Source organism: Microcaecilia unicolor, chromosome 7 (genome assembly GCF_901765095.1).
Source record: "Microcaecilia unicolor chromosome 7, aMicUni1.1, whole genome shotgun sequence".
Lineage (NCBI taxonomy): Eukaryota > Metazoa > Chordata > Amphibia > Gymnophiona > Siphonopidae > Microcaecilia > Microcaecilia unicolor.
In genome coordinates, this window is record NC_044037.1 from 273,623,609 (window position 1) to 273,637,391 (window position 13,783).

Sequence of the window (13,783 nt, forward strand, 5' to 3'; positions counted from 1 at the left end):
GTGACTAAATAGATAAGGATGGGCTGGAGTGTACATTTTAAGGGGCTTTAATGTTAGCTTCAGAACTTAGTACAAGAACAGTACTGGGCAGACTTCTATGGTTTGTGCCCTGAGAAAGGCAAGGACAAATCAAACTCGGGTATACATATAAAGTATCACACACTATGTAAAATGAGTTTATCTTGTTGGGCAGACTGGATGGACTGTACAGGTCTTTATCTGCCATTATTTACTTTATTACTATGAATGAACATGGACTCAAGAGGAGGCGGTATGTGAATTCACATTTAATTGTAAACAGCCTTAACGTACATTGTAGAATATGTTTTTTGTAATTTTATTTACTTTTTCACTGCAGAGGACATGCTGGACATGCCCCCAACTATTATTGCACAGCCTTACATATCGCGCTTTAGTGAAATGACTTCTAAATTATTGTTTGTTAAATCAAATCTATTAACCAAATTGTGCCAGTTATAGAGGGTTGCAAGTAGTCGGCAATTGCTTTGTCAATTATCCTGAGGTATTGCCTTTTTCTTCAAGAGTTATTTTGAATGTACAAATTAAAGTAGGCGTCCAGGTGATTATCAACGTGTTTGAATTCCATCTTTGAAGTTTCTCCAGCCAGGGAACTGGATTTTTGTCAACACAGATGTTACTGATGACATTTCAAACATTTAGGGCCCCTTAGCTGCGGTAAAAGGGGCCCTGCGCAAGCAGCAGCATGAGTTCTTGCTGCACGCAGAGTCCCCTTTTACCACAGCGGACAAAAAGGTGGAAAAAAAGAAATGACCGTGCGGTAAGTTTGCACTTGCCGAGCGGCCATTTTAGGGAGAGCACTTACCACCACCACCAATTGAGGTGGTGGTAAAGGCTTCTGCGCTATCCCAGCGGTAACTGGGCAGTGTGCGGCACTGCCTGATTACTACCGGGTAACCCCTGTGCTAGAAAAATCAGACCTGATTTTATGTGGTGCTGGAAATGGCACAGGCTGGGGGCAGAATTACCACTGGCACCCGCATTGGGCCGGCAGTAGTTCCTGGTTGCCGTGTGTCAAGTCCGTTGCCACGCAACAACCCTTTAGTAAAAGGGCCCCTTCCAATGGTATTTATTATCGTTCTACTTTGAGAAGTGACAAGAAGTGGGGTGAAAGGTCACTGCTCGGTATCCTCCCACTTGTTGATTCCTGGATAATCAGAGGACAGTTCTTACCTCATTGGCTATCATAACAGAAACAATTTGTATGTATTGATTTTCTTTATTTGAAATTGTTTCACTCCAATTTGATTTACTTGCGATTCCTGATTCATGCCAGGGATGAGAATGGCAAATAAATACTGATACATCAGTAATACCAATTCTATTGAGAAAAAGAATTTTTACAGCGCAGCAGGCCAAGGTCTGATACTACCCTGGATCTTTGTTCCAGGTCATGCATTTTCAAAGATGGAACTTTCTTTCACAGGGGATGTTTTTGCTTGCTTCCTGACTTGCTACATATTCATCAGCTAGACTAGTTGCAAAGGAAGCTTAGTAAATGCAGTATAATAAATATGACTTTTTTCTTATGCTAAATGTGCTTGGCTTAATTGGGCAAGCACGTTTACCACGAAAACAAATGAGGAGGCCCCTAGTCAAAGCTATGCTTTTTATGCAGAAAATGATTTAAAATAAAAAAAAAAAAACTTGGGGCCTTTTAATAAGCCATATAAGCATCTACGCTCCAAAATGGAGTTACCGCCCGGCTACTGCAGGGCTCTTGTGGTAATTTCATTTTTGGCGTCTGAACATGCATATCAGACACATGCCAAGTGGCATTTGACGCATGTAGGTCATGACCTCCCAGTTACCACGTGAGTCTTTACCGCTAGGTCAATGGCTGGCGTAAGATCGCAGACCCAAAATGGACGCGTGGCAATTTTGATTTTGCCGCATGTCCATTTTCGGCAAAAATTTTAAAAAGGCCTTTTTTACAGGCCCGCTGAAAAACAGATTGGTGTATGCCCAAAACCCACGCCTACATAACCGCAAGCCATTTTTCAGCGCACCTTAGTAAAAGGACCCCATATTCTTTTTTTTCCTGTATTTTCATTATATTACCTACTATAGCATATGTGTTATCATGTCATCCAGATTGGCACATTTAGAAATTCAACCTTTGATGTATGTTTGATTAGTTAATATTTTCTGTAATTATTTCTCAGTTATATTCTGATTTGCTGAATTAATCTCAGGTTCGGTTTCCATGTTCTAAAATGTAATCTATAACTATTTTCCTACTGCTACGCAAAAATTGAAGCAAAGAGAACAGAAATCCATAGCCTTAATCGAAAGTGATTTGTTTCATTATTTCATTTTCCGCATCTTGCCTGTTTTAGGTCTATCCAGATGAAGGTCACAGTATATCGGAGAAAAGCAAGCCTCATCTTTACAGCACACTCCTCAAGTTTTTCAGTAATTGCTTGAAAGAGGAAACACCAGTTGTACCACAAGAACCAGAAGAGGATGAATAAGAAAATAGACGTTGTGAACATAACCTGTACGATGAGACTCTGTGGCTCAATTAAGCCGAAATACAAGGCGACACGAGAGAAGCTAAGGGGGCAGCTAAAGGACATATCGGTGGATCAGCACACTTAGGGACAATGAGCTCATAAACGGTCATTTGACCACAGAAGATTTTCCATATTAAAAGGAACACTATTTTTTGCCTTGTAGAGAGTTAACTGTTGGATACCAATTCCATGAACAACTTAGTTTTGCATTCTAGTAGGGTGGTGCATGTTTTATTCTGTTCAGCCTCACTGTTGGTTACATGACTAGCTGTGCTAATTTTGATTTAAATGAACGTTCACCTTTCTATTTACATAATACAGGACTTATCATTCGTCAAGGTTAAGCTGCAGTCTATTATTCTACTGTAACTTTTTTCAATAAGTGCAATTCCCTTCACTGTCGCTCAACTTTAATCAGTTAATAAAGAACATAGTATTTTCTATAGCCTTCTGTTTAAGAGAGAAATATTGTTAAGTAGTTTTCCTACATTACAAACCGGAATAAGGATGGCTAAATTTATTCAAATTTATAACATTATGAACTAGGGAGTAAATAACAGTTTTGGTAGTTTTCTGCGACTCTTCATACTCTGTGTGTGTGTGTGTGTGTGCGTGTGTGTGTGTGTGCGTGTGTATATACATATACTAGCTGTTGAGCCCGTAAAAATGGCCTGATATTGGGGTTTTCCTTTCCCCCCCCCACGATGTCGCCACCGTTCCCCCCCCCCTCGGAGTCTCCGCTGCCGCCACCCCTCCACCAGGCCCGGGCCCTCTCTTCGCTTCTGAAATTACACATCCATTTGCCGAACGCAGCAAGGAACATCAGCTGAGCTGCAGTGGGCCCTTCCCTCTCTGCCTGTGGCCCCGCCCTCCTGTGACGTAACGTCAGCGAGGGCGGGACACAGGCAGAGAAGGAAGGGGCAGCTCAGCTGATGTGCGTTGCTGCGTTGGGTGGATGGATGTGTAAGTTCAGAAGGGAAGAGAGGGCCGGGCCGGGTGGAGGGGTGGCGGCGGCGGCGACTCCGAGTGGGGGGGGGAGCGGTAGCAACCTCGGCAGCGCAGTTTCCCCTCTCTGTCCCACCCCACCATCATCACGTATTGACGTGGGGGCGGGACAGAGAGGGAAGTCTCTACTGCGCATTTGCGAGTGAGTCTGTCACTCGCCATTTATATGTTTGATGAGTTATATATGTACCAATATCTATGTCTAGAGATAGATATTGATAGATATATCTTAACCCTTTTGTGTATTTAAAGATAATCTATTTTTCAAACTATATGGAAGCATTGTTTAAACTATGTCTGTAGTGAGATATTTCCTTGTAAGGACTGTATTGTTTCTATACAGAATACTTGAATTGTGTTTGGTACTGTTATTAATGGTTAAGAGCTTTCTGGTTAGACTTTAATTTTAAAATGTTGGATTATCATATGTAAATTAGATACGTACATATTAAATTATAGTTTCTTATAAAGGACATATTAATAATGTCAGGCCACTGAGTATTATCTCACTCTAGTAGCACACGTTTTCCCTTCTAGCTTAGTTCAAATTCAATTCTGATTTCCATTTTGGCATTGTGTAACTGAAGCATTCTGTTGATTCCCCATTTGCAAAGAAAAAGAAAAGTGAGGTAAGTCTAGAGAGGATATCAAAGGATATTGTAAACAGCAAATGGACGACCTACACGTCACTGATGTCTGCCTGTCAGCCGGTCTCAGCAGTTTAGCGGGGTTTTTTTTATCCTACTGAGGATTTCACAGGAATTCAACAGCCTGGATTTTGACCACATTCTTAGCTTTCTTGCCATAACAATAGAGATTTACCTCACCCCTGAGGCAGGCCTTTGTGCCGAAACACGGCCATGCCGGGTCATCCATTTGCTGTTTACAATAAAGACACTTTCATATCCTCTCTGGACTTACCTCACTTTTTTTTCTTTGCTCACTTTCACATGAGGTTTTTTGCTCGCCTTTTTTTTTTTTTTTTGCTGTTTCCCTTTTTGCCCATTAAGGAGGTAATTCTCTAGCTAGGCACCTTGATTTATATGCCACAATGGAGTGCACTGGGCACCAGTTCTACAGTGGCATTTAGGCATGCCTAAGTCATTATAGCATACAAGTGCAAACATGAGGGGGGGAGTCTTTTACAAAAGTGAGCTAGCATTTTTAGTTCACGCTAATGATTAGCGTGCACTAAACATTAGAGATGCCCATAGGAATATATGTCAAACTTAAAAATGCTCTACTTCCCAACAATATCTCAAACTTCTACTCAAAAATCAGTAGAGTCATGGTAGGATCTGTCAGACAATTGTACCTGCCTCCTCTTTGGCTACACTTGTCTGATAGATCCTATCATAACTCTACTGATCTTTTGAGTAGAAGTTTGAGAAATTCTTGGGCAGTAGAGCATTTTTGAGTTTGAGATATAACGTGGCTCCCTTCATTATTCAATTGTTTATAGCGCCTTCATTTTTTATTCTCATAGGAATATAAGAGCATCTCTAGCATTTAGCACATGCTTATTTTCAGCATACACTAACACTAGCATACCATTGTTAAAGGCCCCCCTTGCTTTGGTGTGTCAAAACGTTAGGCATGATCACTTGCGCCAGGCCAACGGCTAGGGTAAGTGGGCTCACCTTGGTGCACCAATCAGTGCATGCAACTGATAGCATTCTGTAAGTTGGGCATGTTGTTTGGTGACACGCCCATGGCCCAGCCATGCTTCGCCCACAAATATGCCCCCTTGCAGTTATGCACTATCCCCCTAATTATATAAAAACTGCCAAAAATTGTGTGTACAAATTTGAGTGTGTGCCCAATTTGTGTATGTAATTTAAATGAATAATGAGTTATTTATTTATTTATTTGCATTTGTATCCCACATTTTCCCACCTATTTGTAGGCTCAATGTGGCTTTTTTCACAAGCCATTATTAGCACTAATTAGATTTAACTGGCATTTATATGAAATCTAAATAGGGGACACGGAAACGGGAGGATCATGAGCATAATAGGAGCATTCCTAAAATTGATGTGCATTGTTATAGAATAAGGGGGATACATGTCTAATTTAGGCAGAGACATTTGCATCACATTTTAGTTAGTACAAATGGTCATGCATAAAGTTAGGCATGATTCCCAGGTGTAAGCGCTATTCTATAAACCGCACCTAACTTTAAGCACAGCTTATAGAATAACATTTTTTGGCACCATTTATAGAATCTAGCTCTATAGCATGGAGTCGGTCCAGAGGGTGGCTGCAAAATTGGTCAGCGGTCTCGGTCATAAAACATATAGGGACAGGCTCATAAATCTCAACATGTATACGCTGGAAGAGAGGCGGGAGAGAGGAGATATGATGGAGACGTTTAAATACCTCAGTGGCGTTAAAGTACAGGAGGTAAGCCTTTTCCAAATGAAGGAAACCTTTGGAATGAGAGGGCATAAGATGAAGCTAACAGGCAATAGACTTAGGACAAATCTGAGGAAACACTCTGGATGCATGGAATGGCCTCCCCCAGTGGAGGTCATGGAGACAAAGACTGTGTCAGAATTTAAGAAGGCATGGGACAGACACATGGAATCTCTTAGGAAAAGGAGGAGTTAGTGGTTACTGAGGATGGGCAGACTGGATGGCCCATACGCCCCTTATCTGCCGTGATGTTTCTATGTTTCTATCTAGAGGCTTCCTTAAAAAAATAGCACCTAGTGCATACAGTGATACCTTGGTTTTCGTCGATAATCCGTCCAAAAACAATCGGCGAAATCCGAAACCGACGAAAACCGAGGCAACGCCACACTGAGCAGGAAAACGCGTGGGTCACCCTTTCTTTTCGCAAAATTAGCAGCGAGGTCACGTGGGCACGCTGACGAAATCTGAGGCAACCGACAAAATCCGAAACAAATTTTTCACAGAAAAAAATTGATGAAACCAGAAACCGACGATAACCGAAGTCAACGAAAACCGAGGTATATACGCACCACTGCCGATTATCGGTGCCAATAATGTGTGTAAGTGGGGCCTAACTTTAGGTGCCTGTTTTTAGAATTGCCTCCTAAACCTGTTACCATTTAATTTCAATTCCTATTGGAATTAATGAAAAATTCAGGCCTTCAATTTATACTCCTTAAAGTATTCTCAATAAGGATCCAAATTTCATCCTTTTATTTGACTTGACCTCCAAATAGATTCCTTGGTACTGTTAAAAATAAAATAGATGTGTTAATTTAAGAGGCAGAGGGTCTAATGGTTTAGCCTGGTAAAAGTGGATACGGAGCACACTCTATGGGCCCTGTTTACAAAGGCATGCTAGCGTTTTTAGCGTGTGCTAAACATGTAGACACCCATAGGAATATTACAGGCATCGACATGGTTAGCAGGTGCTAAAAACTCTAGCTTGCCTTCGTAAACAGGGCCCTATTTATTTGTTCACTGTCTCACGTTTTAGCATACAAAGCTGAGTTTGTGAAAATTTACTTCTTAACAAACAATACAATTCTGTGAATTGTTTCCTGTGTGAAAATTTTTATTGAAATAGTTAATGGGCTGCTGTGACACTAAATCATGCAAAACAGCTTATTAACTATTCAGACGTAAATAAACTAGGCATGAAATTTGCTTTGCAGCCATAATTTGTCATTTGCTGTTGCAACATTTCACACACTTTTTTCTACTTAGCTCACTTGCAAGTGTAAAAATAGCATTGACAATTCCCAATAATATGAGCTGCTAAGTTTTTAGAAAATTAGTAAACCAGAGAAAGAAGAGACTACATTTAAATATATTATGTAATATTAAATAAATATCAAATTATATAAAGAAATAAAAATTCCAAACTTTATATCTAGAAACCTATAACGTGGGGCTTGATTTCATCCAGGCACCTACCATTGAAAGTTAAGAGCCTGCTCCAGTGCTTAATGGTATACTGTATTACTATCTGCTTAAGTAATGACCGCACTGATGACTATCCATTTTCTTTAGGTTTGCTATTCGGCAGTCCTAAAGTAAATGGATAAATTATCCATCTAGAGTGGGCTTGTCCAACCTTTTTCTATCATGGGCCACATTTTATATTTTCCAACATTCAGAGGGCCAAAACATGCACCCTCGTATTTTGCCACATGTTTCATCAAATAGTGGCAAAACACAATGGTGCATTGTCCCCTCCCCAGCCTTCACCCAGTCTCTCCTCCTTTCTCTCTCTCATGTATTCCCCAGCTTTCATCAAGTCTCTTTCACTCTCTCTCTCTCATATACCCCCCTCCCACACACACACACACAGTTTCAAGTCTCATAAGACTTAAAGCGGCGGATCAACCTGAACTTCCAGCAACACGTGGCTCAAGCGTACAGAGAGCTGAGCCATGGTGGGAATGCAGGAATCCTACGGTAAGCACCATAGGAATTGCCAAGCTTCTGAGGGCCAGAGCAATGCACTTGGTGGGCCGGATTCTGGCCCCTCAGCCACAGTTTGGACAAATCTGATCTAGAAGCTGAATATTACCACTATACAGATAATTGTTGATTCTGCCTTTGTTTCTCCACAAAGCCAACCCCGCATTACACAGATAAAATTTTGACATATAGAGCAGCATTTTAGAAAGGATGTAGAAACTGGAACTGAGACGTCTAGGTCAGGATATCTTAAGTTCTGCTGGTATTTCAGAACAGAATCTGCCAATGTAGAGCCTGTTCTAAAATGCATTGTTAAATAGGCATTTATGGACCAGTTATGTGTGGCAGGAACGTCCATTTTAGAATCATAAATGTCTAAAATATGAATTGGTCACCATGGGCATTTAAACATTTATATGCCAGCACATACATGTTTATGGTACCAACATAAAACATTTAAGTGTCAGAACATAAGCATTTATGTCAGCCATTTCAGAACCATAAATGGTTATTTGTCCCAAAGCTGCCACAGAGCCCAGTATCCTTTCCAGATTTGTTGTCAGAGGGGGTGGGAGAGGATACCAATCACTGGGGAATTGAGGGGGTGACCTCTCTTAATCCCTCTGGTTGAGTACTGCTCAATAGGAACACCTTTCTGAAACCTACTCGTCCCAGGCAGCAGGTGTGGATCCCAACATCAATATTTTGGGACAGATATGCATTCTCCTTCCAAAATGCAACCAGACCTTGGCCCCTTGCCATATGTATGTTTTAGAGTTTTTGGCTTTGTAAAATCATGATTTTTGCAACATTTATGCAATATAAACATTTAAATGCTGGTTTCTGCTCATCTAAAACCCAAACAGCACTTCAGCACTTCTAAAATAAACACTTTAGCATGTTAAAAGGCCAGATGCATAGGTTACTTGTACTTTTGCTTCCTACCCATGGTTTATAATAACCAGCGAGATCACATAGGATATGTGTGTACCTAACCAAGCTTGCCACTGAGCCTAATGTACTGAAAGCAAATATTTTGACAGGTAGGGACCTACGAGTTAAAATAGTACCTGCAAAACACCCCTACATGTGTAAAACCATTGGTGTATCAAGTATTTTTGTGTTTTTATCATTCATAGGGTCAGTTTGCAACATAAATCACAAAATCCCCTTTAAGAAATAGTCTACCACTCTTACTAAAATTGAGTTTCTGTATTGTGCAAAGCAGCTTATTAACTAAGGTAAGCATTTTACTAACCAGTGGTAAGCCCATCATGAGCTTGCCACACACCAATCTGGAACTGCCGCCGGGCTACTGAAGGAGCCCAGCGGTAGTTCCCACCCCTAGCGCGCACTATTTCTGGCACTATAAAAGTCTGTCCTATTTTTGTAGTGCTGGAACATGGTTACTTCCGGGTTAGCGCAGGAGCCCCTACTGCCATCTCAATGGGTGGTGGTAAGGGTTCCCCACCAAAATGGCTATGAGGTAAGTAGTTCACGTACTGCACAGCCATTTCTTTTTCCCAAAAATGGGCACCTTTTTACCTGCTGCGGTAAAAGGGGGCCTCAGTACACATCAAAAACAGTAAAAGGACCCCTAAAAAATGAAGTAAAAACCTGTGCATGAATGATGCCCCATGGCTTGGTTTTCAAACAAAAAAACTACCATGAACCCTGTATACATTTTCTTTCAAAGCTTACTATGAAAGGTCATTTCCAGCTTTAGCAATCTTCCTTGGTTAGGACATTGGAACCTTTGTTTGAAAGTGGATACTGCCTTAATTATATAGATTAAATTGAAGCATGATTTTCTGTGTGCACTCTCCGATGTTATGCTTATTGCTTATCACAGGACCACTTGCACAGTTTTCTTATTTATCAACTTATTTCTCAGCCACGCCGGTTCCTTTTGTAGATCTTGATACAGTAAATGATGTGTTAAATGTATCTCATTATTGCAGTCACTTTTATCATGTTTTATTTATGAACATTTTCTAGGTGCTTAAAGACATTTGCGAAAGCTTATTTGTCATATTCAAGACAATCATTTTAAAGAATCAAACATAGTTTAACATTTCAAGAAAGTTTGAAAGATGTGAATATTAAAATGAATAGATTTCAGAATGTTCTAACTCTCCTTGAAGTTTTAGGCTTAAATGTTTATTTACCTTGGTGTTTTCTGCTGCCAGAATTGTTGTAGTCGTTGTATTTGTTATAATCTGAGGCTAGTACTATTTGCATATGCCTCTCCAAATCAGAAAAAACTGTCCTTGTAGGGTAGTCTTTCTAGAGCTAGAATCATTAGACACTGATGGGTCTATTTACTAAACTACACTAACCAATTAACTTGGTCATTAGCACAAGTGAAGTGTAATTCTGTAACCTAGGTGCTCACATTTTCACATGTTAAATGTGTAAATGTTTAGAGTACTAGCATTTATGCATGTAAATGCTAGTATGGTGCTGGTATGTTGCTAGGGAGGTTTTGCATATTCCAGAGCCTTCCAGGGTGACTCAATCCACTTGGGCCTCTGCCCCTGTTACCCAGAGTACCAACCACCCATCTGTCAGGTGCTTGACAGGTCTTGCAGCCCATCTGGATATTCTTCCCTGTGTCCTCTGAAGTGACTCCCATGTTCACTCCTATCCACTTGGGACTTCTGCTCCTGCTACCCAGTGTTCCTACTGGGCACGTGCCAGTTGCTGAAGATGTCTTGCAGGTTATTTGCATATTCTTCCAAGCATCCTCCAGGGTGGCTCTCAGGTCCACCCCAATTCACAGAGGCTTCTCCTCCTGCTACCCTGCATTCTTAAAGGCTATCCACCAGGTAGAATGAATCACATTATATCTCCGCATGTTTATATTTTCTCTTAGCTACAATATATTTTCTGTTCCTAATACTAACTCTCACCAGTCTAATTCCCCATCTCAACCCACTCCATACCTCAAGACCATATTACCCATTTTCTGCTTTCATCACCTCATCAGCCATTTTGTCTTCTACCTTCTTCTGAGCTCTGAAGCTTCAACATTTTCTTCCTTTCATTAAATCACCTCCATTCTGTCCAAACACATCTCCTCTTTGTCACTGTTATCATGCATCCCCTACTCTTATCTGTTTTCTCTCTTGCTCCTTCTGCTGTCTCCTGGGGATATCAATTCCAATCCTGGCCCTCCAAATCAACTCTCAATCCAACCTGTGCAGGGCAAACAACAACATCTACAATTTTATTTCCATTTCTCTCCTTCCTCCCTCTTCTCTCTTGTTCACATCCCTTTCACATATACCCTATGGAATGTCCATTCTGTCTCCAAAAAGCTTTCATACATTGACAAGATCTTTATGTCTCATACTATCCATTGTTTTGCTCTGAGATTTGGCTTTTCCCTAAGGAATCTGCTTCAGTTGCTGCCTGTATCAGAGAGGTAACTTTTTCTCTCATACACCTCATCCTCCTTGCCACAGCAGTGGTGCTGCGCTGCTACTCTCACCCTCTTGTAGATTTCAACCTCTCCTTATTGCTTTTCTTCCTTTGAAGTCTACTCCATCTGCCTATTTACTCCACTATCACTTTTGGTAGTGGTCATTTATGGACCCTGATAAGTCCCTCTCTTACTTTCTTGCTGACTCCTTGTTTCCCTTCTTTCTCAAACCATCCTCACCTTCCCTCATCCTTAGAATTTTGATATTCATGCTAATGACCCCTCTGACTCATGCCTCTTAAGTTTCTTGCTTTAACCTCCTCATTCAAACACCAGATATGCTCCACTACCTCTACTCACTTGCATGGCCACTGCTTTGATTTTGTTGTCTTCTCTAATAGTTCACCCTCTAATTTCTCCAGTTCAGTTCTTCTCCTCTATGACCACTCTGATAACTTTCAATTCTTGCCCAATAACCACCAACATTTTTAGGAATATTCAGGTTATTGACTTTTGCACACTCTCCACCACTGTTTCACCTCTCCTCTAATCCACTATCCTGCTTATTTTCAAAAGAGAAGGGCGCCCATCTTCAGACACAAATCGGGAGATGGGTGCCCTTCTCCCAAGGTCGGCCAAATCAGCATAATCGAAAGCCGACTTGGCCCTTTCTCAACTGCTTTCCATCACGGGGACGACCAAAGTTCCCGGGGGCATGTCGGCAGTGTACCGAAGGCGGGACTGGGGCATGGTTAAGAGATGGGCGTCCTCGACCGATAATGGAAAAAAGAAGGGCGTCCCTGACGAGCATTTGGCCGACTTTACTTGGTCTAATATTTTTTCACGTCCAAGCCTCAAATAGGTGCCCAAACTGACCAGATGACCACCGGAGGGAATCGGGGATCACCTCCCCTTACTCCCCTTACTCCCCTCAGTGGTCACCAACCCCCTCCCACCCCAAAAAACAAATTAAATAACATTTTTCCAGCCTCTATGCCAGCCTCAAATGTCATACCCAGTTCCATCACAGCAGTATGCAGGTCCCTGGAGCAGTTTTTAGTGGGTACTGCAGTGCACTTCAGGCAGGCAGACCCAGGCCCATCCCATCCTACCTGTTACACTTGTGGTGGTAAATGTGAGCCCTCCAAAACCCACCAGAAACCCACTGTGCCCACATCTAGGTGCCCTCCTTTACCCTTTAAGGGCTAAGGTAGTGTTGTACAGTTGTGGGTTGTGGGTAGTGGGGTTTGGGAGGGGGTTGGGGGAGTTTGGGGGGGGGGGCTCAGCACCCAAGGTAAGGGAGCTATGCACCTGGGAGCAATTGTGAAGTCCATTGCAGTGCCCCCTAGGGTGCTCGGTTGGTGTCCTGGCATGTGAGGGGGGATCAGTGCACTATGAATGCTGGCTCCTCCCACGACCAAATGGCTTGGATTTGTTCGTTTTTGAGATGGGCGTCCTCGGTTAAATGAGTTAAATGTGTCTTAAGTAAAATTAAAAAAACTTTTTTAGTTCCAATATTTTTATTGTGTTTTATAAATGATAACAAATGGCTAAAATAAAGCAATTAGCCAGCTTTACAAGTTAACAGTAACAAGCATCAGCATACATGTTCAAGTTAGGGCAAATCCGGGATTATTTCGATAACAGATCATAATCATAAGTCACAGGAGTAATACATAATTTCAATTCTGACAAAGGTTATTACGTAGTGGGTTTAGTAAAGGAGACCATATTTTGTTGTACTTAACAAGTGAGTTATGTTTTTCAGCTGCAGCATATTCATATTTAGCTAAAATACACACAGAATTCCACCATGATAAATAAGTTACTTTGTCAAGATCTTTCCAACAAAAGAAAAGTGTTCTAAGGGCTTGATGTAACATTAAATCCAGTAATTGTGCTTGATATTTGTCTATTGATGATTGTAACATTAGTGATCCACATATAACTATATTATATGATAAAACATCTTGAATATTCATATGACAGCTTTCCACGAATCAAGGGCAGATCATTCCACAATTTTTATGTTCTCGTCAGTTCATAATCTAGGAATCATCTTTGACTTTTCTCTGTCTTTCTCTGCATTTATCCAATCTGTCATTTCTCTATAACAACCCCAAAATGTGTCTCTTCTTTTCTGATCACACTACCAAATCCCTTATCCACACTCTCATCACCTCACGTTTAGATTACTGCAACTTGCTTTTCACAGATCTCCCATTAAACCATCTCTCTCCCCTTCAATGTATTCAAATTCTGCTGAACAGCTCTCTTCCACCAGTGTCTCTGCACTCACATAACCTCTCTTTTCAAGTCACATCATTGGCTCCATGTTTCCATATACAGTTCAAACTCCTCTTACTGACTTACAAGTGCATTCATTCTACAGCTCCTC

General features: G+C 41.2%; 1 protein-coding gene across 1 annotated transcript in view; it reads left to right on the top strand.

The window, feature by feature from the left end:
- Positions 1-3,000, top strand: part of DPP10 (dipeptidyl peptidase like 10) — a 744,229-nt gene extending 741,229 nt beyond the window's left edge. The window contains 1 exon segment of the mRNA XM_030210103.1: positions 2,379-3,000. Within this exon segment, the coding sequence (XP_030065963.1) occupies positions 2,379-2,513 (135 nt within the window). The 3' untranslated portion in view covers positions 2,514-3,000.
- The last annotated feature ends 10,783 nt before the right edge of the window (positions 3,001-13,783 follow it).